Source organism: Diadema setosum, chromosome 22 (assembly GCF_964275005.1).
Source record: "Diadema setosum chromosome 22, eeDiaSeto1, whole genome shotgun sequence".
Classification (NCBI taxonomy): domain Eukaryota; kingdom Metazoa; phylum Echinodermata; class Echinoidea; order Diadematoida; family Diadematidae; genus Diadema; species Diadema setosum.
The window spans coordinates 29134652-29159293 of record NC_092706.1 but is presented as its reverse complement, the minus strand read 5'-3'; the positions used below and the strand labels follow the sequence as shown (position 1 = coordinate 29159293).

The 24642-nt window shown below is 40.0% G+C and overlaps 1 protein-coding gene across 1 annotated transcript in view; it reads left to right on the top strand.

The window, feature by feature from the left end:
• The first annotated feature begins 10862 nt into the window (after positions 1 to 10862).
• Positions 10863 to 24642, top strand: part of LOC140245281 (myopalladin-like) — a 39637-nt gene continuing 25857 nt past the window's right edge. The window contains exons 1-11 of the mRNA XM_072324865.1: positions 10863 to 10869; positions 12180 to 12500; positions 14248 to 14544; positions 15187 to 15387; positions 15990 to 16193; positions 17059 to 17267; positions 17926 to 18102; positions 18845 to 19145; positions 19745 to 19953; positions 20215 to 20307; positions 21366 to 22068. Coding sequence (XP_072180966.1) covers positions 10863 to 10869; positions 12180 to 12500; positions 14248 to 14544; positions 15187 to 15387; positions 15990 to 16193; positions 17059 to 17267; positions 17926 to 18102; positions 18845 to 19145; positions 19745 to 19953; positions 20215 to 20307; positions 21366 to 22068 — 2722 coding nt within the window. The remainder of the gene's footprint in view (positions 10870 to 12179; positions 12501 to 14247; positions 14545 to 15186; positions 15388 to 15989; positions 16194 to 17058; positions 17268 to 17925; positions 18103 to 18844; positions 19146 to 19744; positions 19954 to 20214; positions 20308 to 21365; positions 22069 to 24642) is intronic.

The following is a 24642-nucleotide window of genomic DNA, read 5'->3' as shown; positions in this document are numbered from 1 at the left end:
GCCCCGAGGTGAAATGGTTCGTGGATGACACGGAGATCAAGGACGAACCCGAGTACGAGATTGCCTACTCCCTGGAGGGCGTTGCCTCCCTCTTCCTACCGGAGGTGATACCAGAGGACGAGGGCGTCTACATCTGCAAAGCCATCAACGAGGCTGGTGTGGCCACGTGTTCAGCGGAACTCTTTGTCGAAGGTTTGTGCACTTTATCCTTTTCCCTGTCTCTCTCTTACAGGATCAATAAAGCCAGTTTTCAGGAAAAATCTTAATTCAGGCCCTATGAAAGTTTACAGTAGCAAACTATCAAAGTTCAGGCCCTTTCAATTACAAAGTAATTTCATGGAGATGTATTTCAGACTCTCCCTTTCATTTTCAGTGGCATCCCTGCAGGATATATTCTAATGCAGAACCTTTAATTGCCAATGAAGATAATCACTCTTGCCATCAAATTTTCTAATGACCTGGGGGGTGTTTCATCAACGCTTATCAGCGCCGACAGTTGTCGGCGCTGACCAATTTCAGCAAAATCCTTGGTTTTGATTGGCTGAGATGCTCTGGTCACTGACTGTTACTATGGTGATTCAAGTTGTCAGCGCCGACAAACGTTGATGAAACACCCCCCAGGTTGTAACAAAGCACAAAATTTCTTGTCTGTGTCAAAATGTCCTCAGTAACTTCACCTACTGTGAAAGCTGTGTGTAGAACACAAACATGAATTTCAAAATATCTTCTTTTTTTTTGCAGTTAAGACACCTGCATGTACTGTATGTTTCTCTCATTTAACAAATAAACATGAAAAGAAAGATGTGATACATTCAATCTCAATAGTAAAAACATTTCGCACTGCAAGCATGTCACTCAAGCTTGACGTGCACCTCTTAATTTTTCTCTTATTTCATTTTCCTGTGTTATCAATATACACATTGTACTATAAGACATTTCTTTTTAATAGATGACAATATGATAGTCTAGTGTCTATGCTTTTCACAGAAACATCATCCAAGATGATACAAAGTATGAAATATCTGTATATGTAGAGCATTTTATAGTTAGTAAGGGATATTTAGAGTGCTCTGATTGCAATGAAACCATAAACAGAAGCTAAGCCAGCTGAAGAGAAGCCAACAGAAAAACCAGACCGTGGCATCATCGAGATCGAGGTGGTCGACCAGCAGCCAAAGGAGGTTGCCATCACTTTGGAGCCGCAGCCTGCTTTGGATGAGCGAGGAAAAGCCATGGTAACCATGGATGTCACCGACACTCGCGAGCCACGGGAGATTGAGCTGGAGTTCAGGAAGCCCGAGGAGGAGACGGCTGCCATCACTATCATGGTACCCCCTCAGTTCACCCAGCCGATCGTCTCCATCATCGTCAAGGACGGACAATCTGCGACATTCACGGCAACTGTCACGGGGACCCCATCCCCGGAGGTCTCCTGGTTCCGCAATGGGGCGGAGATCGTGCCGGAGGAGTGCCCAGAGTTCACCATCACGCTACACAGCGGTGTCTGCACCCTGACCCTGGAGGAGGCCTTCCCGGAAGACTCCGGAGCCTTCGAGTGCCGGGCCACCAACCCGGCTGGCATAGCAACCTGTGCTGCCAAGCTGGTTGTCATAGGTTGGTCCCATGTTTATGTTGAATGTCTCCTGACCTTGATGCATGAGCCCCAAAGTTTCGGTTCAATCATTGTTTATCAAGGCTCACCTTGCCTTTCAAATGAATTTTGTCTGGTGTAATTCTCAAGTTTTCTTGTCGTGAGGTAAATGTGACTGTACAGATGCATTGTGCCGTTTCATTTTCAAGCATCCATAGCTGAGTTTGCATGGACCTATTGCACTAGTTCAATCTTTGCTGGTGAACACATACTATTCCATTGTAAGTTCTTTTGGTATCATTTGATGCAGTTTTCTTATTTTGTGTTCTAGTGAATGATCGTAGTTCCACAGACATGCCATGGCATATGCTTGTGTTCAAAATATGCATGGTTGACTTTGCATGGACATTTGTGATTGTTCCATTTGAGTAGTGTCAGTCATTCGGTGCATGCATAAAACTTGTCAAAATAGTGAGATCGTCTTATTTGCATTCATCAACTAGCAGTCATTTTGAGATCTTCTTACTGCCACTTGATATAATAGATTATTACCAATTACCAGATTATTTTGTTTCATCACACATTGTATATAATTAGTAAACTGTTGCTGTTAAAAATGTCCTGTCACTGTGTTAAATGTCCCATGCATCTTGTTCTTACTTTCTTTACTTTTGCACACTTTAAAGAATAAGACATTCTTTTCATCGTCTTGTAGTGACATCAAAACATTAAACTTCAATATTTACATAAATGTACAGAAATATAGAGCTATCTGACTTAACTTAGTTTTGCTAAAGTCAGGACTCATTTGTAAATAGTAGAATGCTTCCTAATGATAAGTGGTAGAATAATTGTATAAATCCCAGTGATTATGCAATGAAAGACTCTTTACTGAATATATTCATCCAAACTGCGTATTAAAAAATGTGTGAACAGCTGTAAGATGCTGATGTGGGTAGCATTTGATGCCCCAAATGAGGTTTATTCTGTGCAATGAGAATTTTTTGATTAAAGATAAATCTAAGAACTGTGCTTACCTGCCACCATGATATTATTGCAGTTGTAGTTGTAACTTATAGTTTATGGCTTAAATGCATAGATCTGAATATGTTGAATTGTATAAATAGATGTAATAAAATACTATTGAAAATGAAATCATGTAGCTGCATTTTCTTGTTCAGATTAATATTAATGCAAGTATTTCTTAAAACAATTTTTAAAATCTTTTTAATCAGATATTGGTTGTTTAATGATATCATATAATAATAATATGAAGTGCAAGTAAAAGAATGCTGGGGGTAATACCAGTCTTTGTCTTACAAGTGTCCGTATGAATCACATTCTGGTTTCCTTTGTGGATGTTAAAATAGATATGTGTATGATTTGCGATTTTCAATAAGTTATCAGTTTTGTGTGCATGTTTCCTCTTTCTGCATCATTTTTTTTTTCCCAACCTGAAGGCCAGGCCATACTGCTATAAGAGATGTGCTGATATCCATGCTATCTTTGTTGAGAATGCATGTATCACAGTGATTATTGTCCTGTATGTCATTATTTTTTTTTTTCAAGTTGTGCACGGGTATACGTGGATTCATTTTTGCATTTTTTCATTATGTATTGATATTGTTGTGATTCTTCTATTGCAGCTTGACTTTCTTGTTTATTCTCCCATTTCCATTTCTTCCAATTGTCTTCTCTCATCTCAAGTTAGTGCAGAGAAAGAGCAATTTTGTGTGTGTAAATATGATTACATTGTATAAATTAATGTTTTGTTCATGGAGAAGATAATATCAGCATTGTGTATATTGCCTCACCCAGTGCTCCTGTTGTATTGTAATTCCACATACACATGTACATGTAGGGTCAATACATTGCATAACTCATTCTCATACTTGTAAGCATTGGATTTAGAAATTTGTCAAAGCAGTTTTGTAAAATACAATCATGTATCTGAGAAGATGTGATTATGAAAATATTGTGGATTGGTAAAAGATCACTATTTAATGCAATTTTTAATATAGTGTACTCAAATGCAGGACATGGTTGACATTCATTAGACATACTAGATATTTGCTACTGTCTTCTCTGTATGGTCTGTTGAAGTACGTGTATGCACATTCATCACCAATGTATTGAATGTAATCAAAACTTGTTTAATCCATTCTGGTTTAAACTTGAGCATACTCAAACTGGAATTTACAGTTTGTGATCAACAGAATATACTGATTGTCTTTCATGCGTGAAGCTTGATTCTTCATTGAAAGATTCTGTTGAAATGATGTTTCGTGATTCAACCCTTTTTGTACTTTGGTGATCAATGATCAGGAGATACTATTTTCATGCTTCATTAAGCTGTTTTGTATAGGTGCAAAAATGATTGAAATTGCAGGTGACAGCTTAACACTGATTTCTGACATGATTTCTTCAGCGTATTATTCACTACACTCATACTCTTGTTTGTTTTTGTTTTCTTTTGATGAGCAGAGGAGAGCTCCACAGAGGTAGACACAGAGGTGGAGGTGTCATCAACCAAGAAGGTCGTCACAGTAACCCAAGAGGTCCAGAAGACTGTGGTGGAAGAAGAGGTATGACTTGGAGAACTTGCTTTCTGTCTTGATGTAATCTTTCATCCAGAAGACAACACTTTCCTTTTTCTTGCTGTTTTCTGTGTGTATTCCCTGTTTCTCTTAACCTGTTGAGGACGAGCTCATTTTGCTTTGATGCACATTTCTAGAAACACCTGCCCGAGTGTACTCGGGACTAGTCTTCAACCATTTAACTAATTCTTTGAAACAGAGCACGTAGATTAACCTTCACCTTACAATTGATGAGTGGATTACACAATCAACCCTATTTAATTCTTCTCTTTTTGTTGATTTTTTTCCTCAAATTAATGATTACTGCATCAAGGTGTTCATTATTGCAACTGATTGACAAATTGCCCTTCATCAATATATCCAACCACCAATTACATGTATTAAGTATTTTAGTAGCAGCCATGATAAAAATCATGGGCATACACATATACAAATGTACGCCAGTTGTACTCGACCAACAACCTTCTGATTGCTACTGTATGATATGCTAGGATGTAATGCCTGTCTAACAATCAGGATGTCATTTGCTCCAGTCCAATATGAGTATGTAGGTCTATGCCCATGATTTTTGTCACAGCTACTACTAAAACACTGAATAACTGGTGTTTATTTACATTGATGAAGGGCAATTTGTCAGTCAATTGCTGTTTTTTGTTGTATTTCTTTATACTAAAGTCCCTCAAGACCACAGGAAATAACTTCATAATATTTCTGGAATGATAACCTAATGAATCAAACTGTTCTTATAACTCTGAGAAATATATTTGTATCATTAAAATGCTCTCACAGTAATTGCTTGAAAATAAAATGTTTTAGACAGAAATGGGAATCCAAAAGAAGGATCTGTCCCTCCACCACACTACTCTTTCTAAAAAAAAAAAACAACAACAACAACAACAACAAACCCAACTTTTTGTTTGTTTGTTTAAATAGATTGACATTCTTTGCTTTACATAGTTAGAAGAAATGAGTAAGGAGAGACACTGTAGTGAGTTGCATATTTCAACATTTGTGACTCATCACCACAAAAACTTGCTGAAGTCATTGATAGCCTTATTTGTGACATTTCTGAAAATCTCTTTTCAATGATGTAACATTTTTTTTCTCACTTTTTTGCTTAGATGTATAACTGTTTTGGTAGGAATTCCAGCCCTTAGACAAATATGGTTTAGAAATAATTTGCTCTGGATTAAGATGCTGTCTAGTGTACTGGAGATTGAGCATAATAAATTCACTAGGTCAATTCAAAGCACCTTTTAGTAGTTTCATGCTTCTGTAAAAGCTAAAAAGTTGTAAGTTTTTAAAATAGTCTGCAATTTTGAAAGTTGGGCAGGGTGTACAAATGTAGTTGAGATTTCAAAGTTTTATGTACTCTACAAATATTTAATGTCTTTCCTGCAACCAATAAGTCATACATGTAGCTGTCAGTTGGCTTTGGTTTTTGCAGCTTTATCCAATAATGTTGCATCTGCACAGCACTATTAACAAGTTTTGTGAGGGTTCATAAATCCTAGTGAGATCATAAGTCTCATATTCCTGTTACAGAATGTGTCTATGTCTAAATGTTATATGTGTGTGATTAATACTTGCACGGTGTGTTTGATTAAATCCAATTCTGATATAGGAGATGCCTGAAGAGAAACCTATTGAGACTGTGGTGAGTAAAAGCTTATCATTGAAAAGCTATCAACCTGGTTAAGCATAGATTTCAGAGTGCAGAAGCCAGTAAAACTAATTCTTATGAGCATTTTCCCCTTTAATGTGATACTTTGCACCAGTGCAATATATTTTGAGCCATGCAGAGTGTAATTAAGAGATCAAAAGAAGCTGATTACCTGATCTGAATTGTATTTGCAGCGAGTGAACATTCCATGGTGTGTATGTCTGTTATCATTAGTGATTCATTTTTCTTTCAAATGCATAGCAAAAATGATCAGACTAGTACAGTGTATTTGCATTCTCAATCATTCAAAGAATTCAAGCATCTTATGCAGTCAGTCATGACACTTTCAACTTTTACAAAGGGTGCATTTCATTTCACAACCCTCCTTTTTATCAGTCTGGTACTTTCATGAAGTGACTAATTGCTCTCAATTTTATTTACAGAAAACTGAGACAGTGGAAACGGTGATGGTGGTGGAGCCAAGTGGTACGTACACACCTCATACCAGTAATGAATTATAAGCAGATACAAAAGTTGTACCTCTTGTCCATGCAATAGAGATCTACAACTGTATGTGTCAAGTACACATATTTGTATCTACAAGTTTGTTCTTGTCTGGACACACAATGGTTGAACTACAGCATGTATTAATGTGACAGCCATGTTGAGTTCTAACAATCAAAACTTATATTCATTTATGCCTTGTAGGCTACAAAGGGATCAAATTATGCACAATCTTTAATAGTACAATGTATGATTCAAATCTTTCTGTGCCGGGGACTCTTAACAGTGTGTACCATGCTTTGGGATTTTCTGTGCCAATCAGCACTTGGAGTATATAGAGAAGGGATAAAACAGCACAGCATGCATAAAGAAATTTGCAATAGTCAGAATTTTAGTCAGATTTTAAGTTTTTGTGCCTACAATGTAGTTGATACCCAATCCCCTACATCACTGAAAAGACCAGCAGCTGTGCATTAACCCTCACAGTGCTGTGGTATTCACATCCACTGGCTTACACTGTACTCATCTCAGTGATTGGCAGAGGTGTCCAGAAACTGTTGGTGAATTTGGATGATAGGATCCAAATACAGGTGTACATGTACTTTGTCTAATCCATATTGTATCACTTTGACATTTGTGGAGAAATGTTGCATTCTTTCACCCTAAGTTGTCTATCCTATTATAAAGGTCAAGTATGGGGGGGGGGGGGGCAATTAGGTGACTGCTGTTGATATTTTTTAACAAGTTATACAACTACATTAAGTGCATGGGCACATAAAGAGATACCGGTAGTTTTATCATCATACATGTAGATCCACTTTGTGACTTCAAGACTGTTTTCGAAGATTGCAACCAATTACAGTAAAAGTGGAAATTTTCTTGGTGTTGAAATTTTTGCGCATATTGCACAACCAGAAACTAGTGCGAAAATAAAAGCACACAAATATTTTTGCTTGCCATATGTTCCAGTAGTTGATGTCTTGATTCCATGGAATTAAAAACATGCGCGAAACTCTTCTTACCCAGCCGAGTGCGAAAAATAAGTTGCATGAAAATATCCACTTTTACAGTAGCAGAAAAATAATCAGGCTTTGGAGTGGTATGAGCTAGGGTCTTGACTTGATATTCTGCTCCACACATATACCATGTGCTTCCTACTTCTTTCTGCTTTTCAGAAGCTACGACTTACATCGCCATCGGCAACTACCTGGCAGAGTCAGACCAGGTGATGTCGATGCGTGAAGGCGAGCAGCTGACGATCCTGGACGACTCCCACGGCGAGTGGTGGATGGCGCGGCGTGACGCTACCGGAGAGGAAGGATGGGTGCCCAAGGGATACCTGGCCACTGCTGTCCAGTACGATGATCACCTGCGCAGCCAGCTCGAAGAAGTAGTCAAGGAGATGCCCATTGATGGTAAGGTTGGGTGTGGTTGTGGGATGGGGATGTTGTTGCTGTGGATACGCATCCATTCTTTGTTTGTCTTCTTTGCTCACAAAAAGAGGTCCTGTCTCTTGTAATATGCATTCTCTAGGGTGATATAGATTAAAGACAAACCATGCAAAGGAAGTCAGAGCATTTGAATAAATCTATTGAATGAACAGTGTCGTGTTGTTTGTTTTGAGATGAAAGAAGTTATTTGTACATATGTATGTGATGAAAGTATTCAAGAAAGAAGAGGGTGAAATGTAAATGAAGCGTTTGAAGAGATGAATTTTTATTTTATTTTATTTGCTTTAGAAGCTAACGTATATCTACGTGATTATGAGTGAATATACATGATGTATACAGCCTAAGCATATTCTGAAGTTCCAATCGACTACACTGTACATTGTACATGTACATTGTATGTACTGCACAAGCCTCATCTGGTTCTAGTAGACAATGGATTTAATAGAATGACCATATCAGAGTTTGTCATATACAATATACAGTCTTTAATATTGAATATGATATGGACTAATGGTTCTCATTTTGTTTTGTTTCTTTCCACTCTGCATCCATCGCTTCTTGATTGGCATTTCCTGTTTTAATTCTGTGGCTCCTTCAAATATGGATGTTATATTCCTTTGGGGCAACGTCTTGACTAAAACGCAATTTCCTTTCGCTACCGGTGTGCCTGGTATATTAAATATGCTCTTTGAACTATGGCAAAACTTTCATCATCTTTTTGATTCAACTTGGCTTTGTAACTGGTGAAAAAATTGCAACTTAAACTTTATTTCTTCTCAACCTTTCTTGCATATTCATTCTGCAAAATATAAACAAAAATGATATTTGCTTACTTTTTCTTACATTCAAACTTCTCTCGTAAATATTCTGATGGTGTATTTTTCTTCCTCTGTCATGCCCACTTAAATGATGCTGTTTGATTTATCATCCACTGTAAATTGTTGGACCTTCATGTGCTCTGTACACCTTGAACTTTCTTTTCTCGACATCCTTTCTCCTCCATGCTTGGATTCTTTTCTCTGCGCTCCTTCTTGCTTTCTGGCTTTCCTCATTTCTTCTCGCATACAAAATAAAAACAATGCCACATGTAGCACTCATGCATTCTACCCACCCAGAAACTCCGTTCGAGGGCGAGGCGGTTGCCCCGGAGATCCTCAAACCCTTGGAGACGATGAAAGCCAAGGATGGCAAACCCATCACCATGACGTGCCGCATCAAGGGCACACCCACCCCGACCCTCGCCTGGTTCCGTCAGAGCACCCCGATCCCAGCCACGGAGGAGTTTAAGATGGAGTATGATGGCGAAGTAGCCAAGCTGACGATTGAAGAGGTCTACCCCGAAGATTCGGGGAAATACACCTGCGTTGCCAAGAACCAAGCAGGAACAGCCTCCACCAGTGCAGAGCTCCTTGTTGAAGGTGAATCTATGGGGCCCACCCTTGCAGTTAATGATTAACATTCCCAAGCTTGTTACATGAGTTTTAATCAGATGTGTAGACGGCTACTGGCAAGAGACATGGACTGGTGTATTGTATGTGAGGTGATGATAAAGATAGATCTTGGGTATATGCTCGACTGCAACCACCTTTGAAGCCAATATTCTTTAGACTGTTGACCAGCCAACCCATTTTCTTACTGTGATGCTAGTGGGTTTTAATGTTTTTTTATGCTGTTTTCTTGGGGGATGGGAGGGTGGAATGCTTGTTATTACATTTTGTATCATAATTCAAATTCAACTTTTCATTTCTGTATTGATGTGCTCAGGAATGCCCATACAAAGCACTATGTTTCATTCAATTTTATATTCTTATTTTTTTCAGTCGCTCTGTCCGATGCCGAGAGTGATGGAGCACCCAGCAGAAAGAGTCTATCAAGGTACAGACTTTGTGTCGAATGTGATAAAGTTTAACCCTTTCTATGCCAGGGACTTTGGACAGTATGTACAATGCTGTAAGGCTTTCTGTGTCAATTGGCAGTTTAACACACAAAGTGTTAACAAACTGCTTTCCACAAACACACTAATAAACAGGTGCAAAAATACAATGTACATTGTACAACTTTGTACCTGTGAAGTGTTGATGGGTGGTTACATTTTGGATAAATTCAGATTCTAAATATTGTTTTGCATCAACAAAGGAAATAACAATTTTTATTGTTCTTAAAGAATCTCATTCTCTGTGGTTATGGGATGTACAAGAAAATGTCTTCTCCTACCGGGATATACACTGTACATGTATCTGTTCACAATGATTTGTACACCTACATGTATGTATGAGGAGATTTGTTTCGGATGATGCTAAAATTCTTTTCAATAATTGTCACCTTTCCTCCAGGGAGTCAACCATTGAGGAAGGTGAGGGAATCAAGCCAGCCTTCATGACGGTCGCCAAGAGCCTGGTGGTGGAGAGCGGCCGGGAGAAGGTCTGCTTCGAGTTCCGCCTCATCGCTGCACCCCGGCCACAGATCGCCTGGTTCAAGGACGACCAGCCTGTGGAGGAGACTCCACGGCGACGGATGAGCATGTACGCCGACGTCCATCTCTACCATCTCTCTCTGGAGCTCACCGACATTCAACCGGAGGATGAGGGAAAATACCGCATCGTTGCCACCAACAAGGAGGGCAAGGCAGTGGCATCCGTCTCCCTGGAGGTCACACGTGAGTAATCCAAAGATCATCATTGATCTGGAGTCCCGTTTCCATTTTTAGTGATTACTTCACTCATAACATGCTCATTTCATGTCTGACTGCACATTGTATGTTTTGTTCCGGACAGTAACATTCACCAGTACCTGTACTTACAGAGTACTTCATTATGCATGTGCTGTGTACTTCAAGACACACATTAACTCAGTCATGTTAAATGTGTAATACTATTTTTATATACCTACTCACACTTCATAAGTTGCACAGACACCGTACAGCTATGACTTGCTCATGGACATTTTGGACATGGATGGGGGCTGTAATCTTTTCACTGTGTGAAGATGAGTGGTTATACAAAGTGTTTGTTCTGTCTTTGTGAATAATGTTGTGATTTTTGTTATTTGATGACGCAATGAAGGGTGTGTGTGTGTGTTTAACTTGTACTTTAAAACTTGTGTCATATTCACTTGGAGATTGGGAACACCGGTATAAGCGCAACAATGAACACAGATTTTTATCAAAACATAATGCACCATAACAAATGAAACTCATGTAACTTATCCTAATTTTTAAAAGTTATTGCATATCACGAGGATTGACATTCACTTATCCAGAAATTAAATTCCTCAATAAACAATACTGATCAACACTGTCGTGTTAGTGTACACATGTATGAATGTTGGCTTTTAATTACTAACAATAATCCAATACTTCTTCTCCTTGTAATGCTTACAATGCTGATATTTTCTCTTGAGCAGCCGCCATTTTCCAAAGGTACAGACCCACACTAGATTAGATGGCTGTAGGATAGTGCAATGAATGTGTAATCCCTTCTTTGTTCGTCTCAAATTTGTGGAATTTTCAAGTTACCATCTATGGTTGTTTCCTCATTGATTTAATATCTTTTTTTTTTTTTGAGATATTTGTTGATTTTATGTATGTTATTTGATAATAATAATTTAGTTGTTGTTTTTTTTCTTGGAGAGGGGAAGTTTCAGGGGTGGGTGTATTTTCTGTTCAAAGAGTTCATATCCACGGATTTATATGTGTGGCAATATTCATGTACATGTTTTTGTTTGGTTAGTGTGTGTCTGTAATGAAAATCATTTTAAAGACTGATTTATTAGAATTGATCTAAAATTGATTCAAATGCTCAAGTGATGCACTATATACCCCTAGCCCAAGAGCCAAAAGAAAAATACATGTATATATCCTCTTGTGCAAATAAATCATACTGTGGTCAATGTTGTCCTACATTACATCTTGCATAAATGTAGTTAATTGCGATCAATGTAGCTTCCCAATCAAGTGGTTTACAATGATCTCTGGTTTAAATATGATATGAATAATTGTATGTTGTACATCTAACACAAGGTAATGAAGAACAAATAATCTGTGTCCTTAATATCTGTAGAAAATGAGAAGCCTCACTCACATTCAGTTAACTTTTCTTGAGTTTACTGGATAACAATTTAACTTTATGTCAGACAGAGTGTTATGATTATTTTTACCCGTTCTGTTTTGCTAATTAAACAAAACATCAATGTACATGTACACGTATTGCTAGCATGACTTGTATGCATGATGCATGTTAAATGTTCACAAAGTAAACATATACTGCTGCATTGCAAACATCTTTGTTGTTATTGCCAGTTTTGTATCTGTACATCTGTTGATCATACCTGTAGATATAGATGTGTAGAAGGACTGTTTTCTCATATCAAAGCAGATTATTTAGAGTTGTCACCTCTGACATCGTCATCATCATCATCGTCGTCACCGTCTTCACTGTTGCAATCACCATCATCGTCGCCATCATCACCGGTGTCGTCATTGCCCACATCTCCTGGTGACCATGGGGGTTGGCACAGGCACACGATCCGCACATGGTCGGGGTCCCCCATCACCATCCCCACCCCTTCTTTCCTGCATGTCTGCAGCCGCCCCTCAGAACACCACCCTCCCACTTGTCAGCATGCCATGACTAACCCTCCGTCAGTTGACAATGAGGCTGTCCCCCCAAAGTTGGATCTTGACGAGGTTGACGGAGGTGATTTTAACCCCCCCCCCCCACACACACACACACACAATGTATCTATCCTCTATTTTACCCCATTCCATACAAGACAATGGAAATCCCCATAAGCTCTACCAAAAATTCTGTGGACAAAAGATTCATATTTAGCAGTAGCTTATTCCACAAGTCAAGTATCACTTAGTTAATTTTTCTTGAATTTTCCAAGACATTCTGGTCCAGTAAGCATCAAGTTCTACATGTACATGTACGTAGATGAATATAAGACTTCTGACTAGTAATAAATTTTCTTTGATAGAAACTTGCCAATTCTATACAATCTACATGTAATTACTAGATGACTGAGTACTTTAAAAAAGTTGGAAATACAAAGGAATGAATCCAATACCTTTTTTGTTGAGCAGTTAATGCACTGAATAATTAATGGGTTTATTTATGGCTGATTCTAAACCCTATGTCTTCCAATATTCGAAAGTCTCCAAAGGCTTTCACAGTCTCAGCCTAGATCTGTTGGCTAGTGGTTAACTCTAACAGTGTCATGCTACAAAGTTGGAGGACACTTCTGTATCTGCGTGCCGTTTTTTTAATCATTCACTCCAAATTCATAGGCGTAGAGTATTGAAGTATGAAATCACAGTCATTCATCACCATGGAAACTGGTTCTAAACAACCTCACATAGCCCAATTATCTGTGAAATCAATGGTAGCTAACAAAGTTTGTATCCGGTTCCAACCCACTGCCCCAAGCCTTGTGCAAAGATATCTTGTTTGGAACCAGCACCAAGCTATAACAAAATACTCTGACATACTGTACTTTGTACAATTGCAGTGCTACATTTACAGAGTTGTAATCCAGTCAGTGATAGTAACCTGCTCTGGTGGAAAGCATGATGCCAATCCTGAAACAAAAGAGTTTAATAACAACACTTGATACCACTATTTACAACTACTGCATGTGCAAACTGGCAATACTGAGCATAATCTTCAGCAAACTCTTTATCATTGCTATCCAAGTGTACATTTACGTATTGCACAAGTACAAGTATACTGATTAAAGGGGGTCTCAACCTGATATTCAAATTGCACAGGTAACTGACACATGCCACAATATAGCTGCTATAATGTACGTTGTTGGTCCTCTCTGAAAACACCAGTAGGAATGAATTTAACCAATTTCTGAGATGAGCTATCATCAATCCAATACTCAGTCTCAGATTCTCTCATCTTTATTTTGCTACAACTGTATACACGTATGTGTGTGCTGCATGTGCATTGTCATTTGTATGTGCAACTGTAGTGCATTGTGTTTGTACTCACATATATGTATGTGTGTATAACAAGTTGAATTGGATGTTCACCAATTTTTACACACTTGTTTGTCTTTACTTAGATATTACTTTGTATAATATGAAGACACTTATCTGTCTCTCATTTTCTATCATCATCTTTCTGACTCCCAGATATTTCCAAGAAGGCAGTAGGCCTAGATTTCAGGAGTCACAACTGTTTTAAATTGATTTTCTCATATAGATTTGTGTGATAAATGTTTATGTTTCTTGTGATAGATATATATGTTTCTTGTGATAGATGTACAGTATGATATATTTATTATATGTTTCATGTGACAGATGAACAAGTATTATGTTTCCTGTATTGGATGTAGTACAGGCTACAAGACAACAGAAAAGATAGATCAAGACAAGGCATATACTTTCTTCTCATGCTTACTCTTGCTCCTTTTTGTCCCTGTCTGTCCAAACAGGTGAGGAACCGGAGGCACCAAAGTTCATTGAACCCATCCAAGCGGTGCAGGTGCCAGAGGGCGACACAGCGCGCTTTGAGTGCGTTGTCACCGGCCGCCCCATGCCGGAGATCACGTGGTTCCATGGTGAGAAGATGATCAAACCGACAGATCTGATCGAGATCGGTCACGACAAGGAGGGCAAGAACTGGGTGGTGGTCCGCAAGGCCGTCCCCGCACTCCAGGGCACCTTTACCTGCTGGGCAGAGAACCAGGTTGGACGCACCATGTGTGGCGCCGATCTGACCCTCGCTTCAGGTACGTTGTGGTTCAAGCCATCAATAGTCCCCTTTCCTGCTCATATCATAAGTTGTGTGAATAAGGGCAAATTAGCAACTCTGTGAGCTTTCTTTTAACCTTGTGCTGTGAGACTTAACACTTATCCACTGTGGTATAGTGGATTAGAGTTGAAATCCTGCCAAGTGCCTGCCACCTGTTACCACCTGGTACCTGCCTGGTACATTGTTGGACAAAATATTGTTACCCACTATGTCCCTCTCAACACAGTTGTCATAAATGGGTACTTGACAATGCTAGGGTAATAATAATAACAGGCCCTCTGGTAGAACAGTGGCAACAATGAAGAGGCTAATCTGGGTAAATAAGATCAAATCATTACTATCATTATTATTATTATTACTATAATTACATCTGCCATGATTAATTTGAATGAATCTGTAATGAGAGTTGCACATATTTTTGTACTACAACTTTTAGTAAGTATATTTTTCAGATCAATACATACAGTACTTTGTCATCATTTTAATATGATCATGTGCAATATTAAGAAAAGATGCAGTGAGGATGTGAAGAAGAAGAGCAAGTTTGCACACAACAATCCTCCAGTCACCCAAGCAACTTTTGATCAAGAGTTCTCTTCTTTGAAATTGAATTTTGCAGAAGCAGAGGAAATCTCCATGGTCTCGGTGGACAGCAGTGCCATCGTCGAGGGACCACAGAGCCGCGACTTTGAGATGAGTGTGGACTTTGAGGGCGTGGATGAGCTAGAGGAAGAAGGCAGGGCACCCTCGTTTGCCATGCCTGTCCAGGATGTCGAGGTCAAGCCAGGGGAGACCGCACACCTCCGGGTCAAAGTTGCAGGTAGGGGAACTTTGGACAATACTGGCACCACTGTACAAAATCCAAGACAGTCATGTGCGACTATACATGTATATGTCATGTCCTATTCGCAGTATAGATGAATACATTGTACATGACATTGTGATGTTAATTTGTGTAGAATACAGTTGTATGTTTAATAGCTGGGTGTGTTTGCTGCTTTACTGGCATGTACAAATGTATGCTTTCATTTACATGTGGTATGGAATAAAATTATAGGTCCTACAACTTTTCAAATAAATGTGTGTACAAAATTTGTAGGCTTTTTTCTTCTTGAATAACACAAAGACAGTAAGTCCTACATGTATATCTGATTAAGATTTATATAGAGGTATATCATACTCTGATGAATATTATATATCAACAATGACAGATATATAATCTTCATATGAAATTTACTCCATTCAAGTGGGGATTATTTTCTTTAGTATATACATTATTTGTTGAAATGATTGAACAGGAGCTCACAGGACCTGTGGAATCACAGTCTTGTTTCCAACATTTGCTTCATTCCCGAGCATGAAGCAAATTTACACATATTCCAATCCCTAAATCATCATCTAAATCCTTCAATCATGCGACAGGCAAACCAACTCCTGAAGTCACCTGGTACCGCGACGGCAAAGTCCTCCAGCCGAGCCCACGCCACACCATCATGTCGGACACCGAGGGCAATGCATCCCTGGTCATCTCCGAGGCCCAACCCGGTGATGATGCAGAGTATCTGTGCAAGGCGGTTAACCCTCACGGTGTGGTGTCCTGCAGAGCAGACGTCATAGTGGAAGAAGGTGCGGAGTGCATCATGGGTGTAAACATTCATAGTTGATGGATGGTTATGTTAATCAAAGTTTGTATTGGTGTCATAGATCTGCTACATCTCGGTGTAACCCACTGAAGAATGAAGTACAATAGTGAAAATAGATTCATAAAGAGAGGTGAATTAAGAGACATTTTAGATATATATTTAAAGGGATTGTATAGTTTTGGTTGAGACCTTGTAAATTCAGGTTTCTAACATTTTGTGTGTGTGTGTGTGTGTGTGTGTGTGTGTGAGATAATGAGAAACCCCTTATGAAATATGAAAGAGCATGTACAGATGTAAGTCCAAGAGGGATTCAACATTTATTTGATGAAAATTGGTTTGGCTGAGATATCCAAAACAGAGCAATCCTAATGAAAGGTGGAACCCACCTTTTGTTAGGGTCGATTTGTTTTACTTTGTTGTTGGATGTCTCAGCCATTCCAAAACCAATCTTCATCTAATAACTTTGAATTCCTCTCAGAATGGTATGCTCCTTATTATTTCATAAGTGGATTTATGATATCTCACAAAAAATTACAAGCCCAATCCTCATCTCCACCTACATCGTACACTATATATATATACCATCCCTTTAATCCTAACTGTGCTTCATTTACTGATTAGCTCAAATTTCTTGAAAATACATGATTGCATATTACGTAACTGTTTAACTTTATATTCAATTTTAATGTTCGTTTTTCTGGCTTCTAAGTTACTTCAACATGGTGTGAAATTCCGCTTCGAGAAGGTTGATGCCTGGTATGCTTACTGCCAATAGGTGGCGCTGCATGTACAGAGGATTATATGCCAAACTGCTGAATGTTTCTCATTGTGTGTGTTTCCTTTCACAGAGCCATCAGGAGCGAAGGTCGACAAACCCACAATCCTCATCCAGCCAGAGGCCGCCGCCCCCCTGCAGGCCGAGCCCAAGGCAGTGGCCGAAGCTGGCCTAGAGGTCAAGGGGAAGGAACTGGACATCACCAGCCTGAGCGAAGCGCCCTCGATCACCTCCGAGGATGCCTTGGAGGAGACAGATGTTGAAGAGAAGGAAGAAGGAGAGGTACAGATCAAAATATGACCTTCAACCTGATACATTGTACCTCCAACTTCCATTGTTTGGCAACTCTCGTTGTATGTTCTTTACCTGTCAGTATGTCCACTCCTAAGCCTTCTCCACCAATTGGCACACATGCCATGAACTTTAAACCATCAATAATATGACAGATTCCCCTAATCACTATTGCATCACATTGGCCAATATGGGGGATATTCATGTTTTTTTTACACCACAATGTGTTGTCTAACTTTGCATTTAGGTCAAGTTTTATTTCTTTTTTGAACATAATACAGATGAAAAGTTAATTTATGGAACTTTGCTCCTTCATGAGAATCAGGGGGGGGGGGGAAGTGGAGGGGGGAAAATTACAATTTGTGTGCCCAGGCACGTACCTAAACTTGCCAAGCTTTTACATTAGCATTTAGTAATCCATCCAAACTTGGCCTAGTTGTAGATTAGCAAGTCCACTCTTAATCCAATAGGAATACTGCAATGAGGATTAGGGGACTTGGATAAGTAATCCCTATTTATTGACTCATAATTTCTGGACATAATTACATGTGTCAGTTGGCAAACAAAGTACAGTCAGGGTTACACTGTAGGTAAAAGCCTATAGACAAACTCAATGTCAGCTTTTTATCCCCTCTATCTTTTGCCGCAGGTGGAGATCCAAGAATCAGAGGATGTCACGAGTCCAGAGGTTAAGCTTGAGATCAAGATGGAAGACCTTGAGAAGCATCCTGAAGATGTCATCCAGGAGGTCACCAAGAAGAGGGAGGAGGAGCCCCAGAAGATGGAGATGGTGATACCGCTGGAGGTCACTCCACTCCAAGAACCGGTAAGAATATCCCTTTCTTCCTCCGTTTCCCCCAATTCTCCTGTCTTCAGTTACAGAATGTAGAAGAATGTTAAAAGAATGGTATAGTCTTGGTTGAGATGGAGGATTCAGATTGTAACTATTAGCAAGATAGTGGAAAAATGAGCAAAGAAAATGGGATTCCATCGGGATTTGAACCCGAGACCTCCAGATTGCTAACCCAGTGCTCTACCGACTGAGCTCTAGAAAGCCCTAGTTCAGTGTTCATCCCAGAAAACCTTAATTCTCAATGCCACTATTTATTAGATCCTCATCCTTTTTGGATATCTCAGCCATTAGCAAGATAATTAGAAATCATTTATGAAATATTAAAGAGCATTGATTCTAACAGGAATTCAAAGTTCATTTGATGAAAATCAGTTTTAAAATTGCAGAGATATCAAAAATAAATAAATAAATAAATAAAAAGTGGCCATGATAAAAAGTGGGTCCCACCATTTCTTAGAACCTCTTTCTTTTTGGATATCTCAGCCATTTCAAACCCACTTTTCATCAAATATACTTTGAATTCCTCTTGGAATTGTATGCTCTTTCATTGATATTCCATAAGAGGTTTTTCATTATCTCCCCCCAAAGTTTGGGCCCCATCTCAACCAAAGCTATACCATCCCTTTAAGTAAAATTAATTAATCATAAGAAGTGGATTTTACTCTGTGGTTTCTTCTTTGTCAGGTCTCATAAAATTTTTCCTCTCGTTTGATAGAAACCGGGTGACATGGCACCAATCTTTACCGAACCTCTAAAGAAGACCATAATGAAACCAGGAGAGACCATGGAAATCACCTGCAAGGTGGAGGGCCTGCCCCGCCCGGAAGTCCAGTGGTTGGTGGACGATGTCCCCATTCAACCTGACGAACACTACAGGACTGAGTACCGGCCAGACGGCACCTGTGTGCTGACCATTCATGACGTTGAGCGCATGGACGAAGGGCAGTACGCTGTGAAGGCGATTAACCCAGTAGGCGTCGCCTCAACGGAGTCGGAGATGCTGGTCGAAGTGCCAGGTGAGTCAAGAACGAGTCATTTTATTTGAATTATCTGGATGCTGATGATGTGAGATAGAGCAATATGAAAGTCAATGGGTGCATTCCAGCACTCTCCTAAAAGCAAACTGTGCCATACCGTACCGCGCAAGAGGAGCGCTCGACTGCTCCTAAAGTGTACTATACTGTACTGTATCAAGCCAAAAGTGGACCACTTCCCGATGTGCTCCAAATGGTACCAAAAGCGTACCCAAAATTCACATGTGAGGATGTGCGTAACATGCACATACATGCACGTCATAATGCAAAAACATTGTTCTCTTTGTTCGGGACATCTGTAAGTACAATGTAGTTCAAGCGTGCCAGGTGAATGACCCTCTCGCTACAAAATGTGTGACCCCTTCTAAAAATAACTCATGAGGTACGGTTTCTCAACAGAGCACTCTAATGCTTTAAATCTGGCACAGTTCAGTATGGTACACTTTAGTTCAGTTTGCTGTGGTTTGCTTTAGAGTGCTGGATCACACCCATTGAGGTTAATGCCGAGAGGTGACACTTTAGAGTCAGAGGTTTATATACCAGACTAGTGAATCTTTTCTGTGGTGTCTTTCTTTCCACAGAAGTGATGGTTGAGAAGCCTACAGTCCTTGCCCAACCAGAGGCAGCCGCCCCTCTGCAGGCTGAACCCGCAGCACCGGTAGAACCCGGACTGGAAGTCAAGAAGAAGGAGCCGGACATCACCGGCCCGGATGAAGCGGTTCCCGCCACCGCCGAGGATGTCGTCGAAGAGACGGAGGAGGTTGAGGAGAAGGAAGAAGAAGAAGAAGAGGTACGGATTGGTGTTAAAATATGACACTTATAGTTTATATATGACAGCAAATTATTTTACATGCTGACATTAGGGGATACATGATACAGCACATCTTGTTGGGTTTTGAATATGAAACATGGCACTTGAAGGTTTAATTTACGTCATCTCTGCTCCTTTGTAAGCATTGCTAGGACGAGGGTCTCAAAAAACACTCTTTGCTTGATATCCTATGGACAAGCCCAAAGTCAACTGTTCATCTCCTACACCTTGTGCTCACAGGTGGAGATCCTAGAATCAGAGGATGAGGAGGGACCAGACAAGGCGAAGCCTGAGATCAAGAAGGAACCCCGAAAAGAGGAAGCGGTGATGCCGGTAAGAACACGCTTTTCTTTCACAATTTCCCTGATTCTGCTGTCTTCAGTCGTACCACAGTAGTACAAGTAAGTTGCCCTGCATTCACACTAGGTCGTGCATCTCAGGAAAAGTCCTGCATTGCAGGTTCTTCCCCTCTAAAATTGTAGAGTTGACGTGTCTTCATGAAATTTGGAGGGGAGAGTTACTTTGGGCCATAATTGATAGTGCCCAGCTGTATTCATCAAAAGTGCACATACTTGTACATTGTATGCGAACTCTGGTGTCAACTGCCACAGGTCTCCCCAAACCGGGATTGTCCCCACAGCTTGGGGATAGTCAAGATAGATGGTCAGTTGTTAAAAAATAAGATTTTTCCTAACTGTCCTGCAACATGGGACCTAGTGTGAACAAGGGTGGCATCTTTTCATTCCTCCTCTTTCAACATAACCCATCCCTCACGAGATTCTGAATTCCCAATAGACTGTGTAGAAGCTCAGCAGGCTGTGGTATCCAAGGAGTCAAATTTGCTCTCTCTCCCAGTGGTTGCACTTAACTCTTTGTGTGCTACATTTGGAGGTCCTACTCGGCTAATAGCATGCCAACTTTGCAAAAGCCCAACAATGCACAAACCAATTTGTCTTGAATCCTAGCCATTTGCAAGAAAAATATCTACAGCTTTGTCATAAAATATTTACATAACAAAAAAACTTGATGTTATCTGTACAACTTTGCTGTACTGTATTTCTAGCAAAAACATTCGGATAAAGGTTACATGGCTTTGAAAAGACAAAATGTGTTCCAAAAGCTTTCGTGCGTTACATTCTCAGAATATTATGGCAAACAGAAGGTTCACACGTTGGCACACAAAAGAGTTAAGTGCCACTTTTCATGAACTTTGTTGTGAGTGTGAAGCTTTCTATATCAGACCTCTATGTTGAAAGAGATATCAAGGTCATTTCTCTGAAGAGTTTACAATTAGAATATGCTAGTGAAGACAAATACACATGAAATGACGAAACTGATAAAGCAAAAAACAACAGCATTAATGAGAGCAAGTTTCACAATTATCACTGTAGGAGGAGAAGGTGGTTCCCATCGAGAAGAAACCGGAAGAAGTCACGCCCGAGGTCATCCCGCAATTCAAAGTCGAGCCCATGCAGGCCGAGATCACCGAGGTCTATGAGGCTCCAAAGTTTGTGGAGGACATGGTCGATCTGGAAATCATCAAGGGTCATCCGGCGAGGTTCGACGTGCAGGTGAGCGGCGTCCCCATGCCGGCACTCCACTGGTACCGCAACGGTGAAGAGATCAAGATGGGCGACAAACATTACAAGTTTGAATTCGATGAGGAAGACGGTATCGGTTCCCTTATCATCGACGAAGTCAAATCCGACGATGATGCGGAGTACACTTGCAAAGCATCAAACAAGGCGGGGTCAGCTGTCTCCAAGGCTGACCTCTTCCTCCAAGCCGCTCACAAGAAGCGGCCGGAGAAGCACCCGCCAAAATTCGTGACAGAACTCAAAACGATAAGCGCGGTGGAGAGAGACAGCATCAACTTCTTCTGCAAGGTGGTCGGCCGGCCCATGCCGGAGATCAAGTGGTTCAAGAACGGCGTCCAGCTCAAGCTGGGACCGCGCATCTCCATCGACTACGACGAGCAGGGGATCTGCACCATGCTCATCCGCAATACCACCATGGACGACGTGGCGACGTACACCTGCACGGCGACCAACGAAATCGGCGAGGCCACGACGACGGCAGAGCTGATCCTGGAAGGTAAATCCTTCGTTCTCTTCTTGCTCCTCCTCCTGCATGCACTGCCCTACTGCTTTGCTGGCATACCTCTTGAAGACTAAACTCAGTAACCCAAACTCGCTGTCGTTCGCACTACACCTCTCGATGTTAACCTCGACTCTTTCATGCATGACCCCTTTCTCCCTCTTCCTCCTTGGTTTCGTGTGGATTTAACTGACCTGAGACACAACCTTTCCATGACTGCCTTTTTAGTTCTTCTACATGTACAGTAGCTCTTCCAGATTATCAGGAATTTCATTTGCCCTATTGAAACATTTTAGATCATTGAAACTCAAAGAAAATATCCTCTTGCTTAATTTGAAATTGGCGATACAAAAATTGGGGTATTTTTTCGAGATCAGTTTTGACTTCAGATGTTTCACTAGAAAAAGGTCAAAAAGTTATACTTTTTTTTCTGTAACTGAAACACAATTGCTGCAAGTTTTTAAATGCTTCCCTTGGTGGGTTTCTTCCATGCATGAAGCATGCAGTGTAGAGAGGATACAATGAGTTACAAGTATGTTGTATGTCTTATATCCACCAAAGAGAAATCTAATATACATCAAAGAAGGACAAAAAGGCAGTTATGTTGTTCAAAGGATGATCTCTCCCATACTCCTGCTTACAGTGTGTTCTCACAAAAATGTTGGTTTTGTGCTGGGTTTTTTTTTTCTTCTGGCAATATTCTGTGTAATTAATTCAAGTGTTTAAGGGGTTTACTTTCTCAATGTTCTTTGTGGCTTTTCAAGTGTGCTGAGCTGTGCATTTGCAAAATATTTTGGCACCACTGAAACATGTTAGTCAAAGACTACCAAAAGCATGTTTTGGGATGTGTGAACATTGTGTCCAATTTGCCAAATTTCTGTTCTGTCAACGTGTCCAGCTGGACTGCCATTGTCACTTTTTCAGCAATGTCTCATGTGCAAAAAGCTTCAAAGAATTGTGTGCAAATGCTTAAACAAAGCAACAAAAATCCTTACATGTATCATGACAAAGATAAAAGAAAATGAGTTTTCCTGTGTGTTATCATGTACAAACTGCTCATATCAATTTAATGAGATATGTTTTCATATTATCATGTTGAGCAGGGCAGCTATGGGTGTTACACCTTGTGAGACTTCATGACGCCTGTCATGGCAGATCTGGCATTCTGTCATTTAATAAAACAGTATTAAACAGATCTAAATTTGTTTTGATGTCAGATAGACATAATATGGTCATTTACAGCAACAAATCAATTGTTTTAAAAACTTTGTATTGCAGTGTTGGTGATAGTTAACACTTGCAAGACAAATTCTGATTTACACTGGAGGCAAAATAGACAGTGAAGGATTGTTAAGTGCAAGCAAGGCTCTGTGGTGTAGAGTGTGCTGCCAGTATTTGACTTTCAATGGAAAAGTGTTGTTGTTGGGGTTTTTTTTGGTGCAAACACTGATGTATTTGTGTGTGATGATCCACTTGTCACTTGCTTACTCTGTTGTTTGAAGTGTGCTGCAGTGGGAGATACTTACTCATGTGCATTGTGTGTATAACTCATCTGGAACGTGGGTATATTTTAACTTCTGTCAGTAAGTGGCTACCAGTACATGTATGCACTACTGTCTTTTTACTTAGTGGGTTTTATACAAGAAAGAACACAGGGCTATGTATAGGTTTGTAGGGCAGTACAGTAGTAAATGATGTCAAGAGAAAATGTTTAACATCTAGGCAGAATTGTGAATATGATAAGACATGAAGCGAACCTTGTATTTTACCCTCACTTGTGTACATCTCTTGGTACAAGTAGTTCATAGTAATGAGGACAGCTGCATAATAATCTTGACAGATAAATGAGCACTAACTGTCAAAAACGTTCAATCTGCAAGTACACTATCAGAGGAAAGAAGCTTCATGTGCATCAGGAATTACTCTTTAATGTACATTATGAAGTTCAGCACTAATGCAAACCAGACTGCACCATGTGTGATGGTGTTACAAATCCAATGGAGATCAGTGTTATATGCATTGGGGTCTTTTAGCATATTCAGCATCCTCATTGTTCACCTGAGGAATTGATGTGTGTAAAAGAGCTGCCAGTTCTCTCATATTGTACAGGAGGTTCCCTGAAGATATCATACCTGTTTCTTCCCTAATGTGGACATTTTCATGACCCTCTAAGATGCACATACAACACAGGCACCTCCGTGATAGTGCCTTGAAATCTTCCTGATTTTTATTACCTGGTAGTGAATGTCTGTGGCCCTAGTGTGGGATCTTACGAACGGGGAAACCCCTGTAAATTGATTATGCCAGTCTTGCTTGGATAATGTCTTTGTTACAAGAAATGATGACAGTGCAAGATCTGACTAATAATTTGCTAAACAAACAAGGCCAAGCAAGCAGATCAGGATTCGGGTTATGGTATCACAAACCAGGGACCAGAAAGTGACCTTTGCAGTATTAACTGCTGGTATCTACCCCATGCTCTTGCCAAACTGGTTGCTTTGCATTCAGTTAACCCCTTCTTTACCAGGGACTTTTGACAGTTTGTACAGGCTATGGGCTTTTCTGTACCAA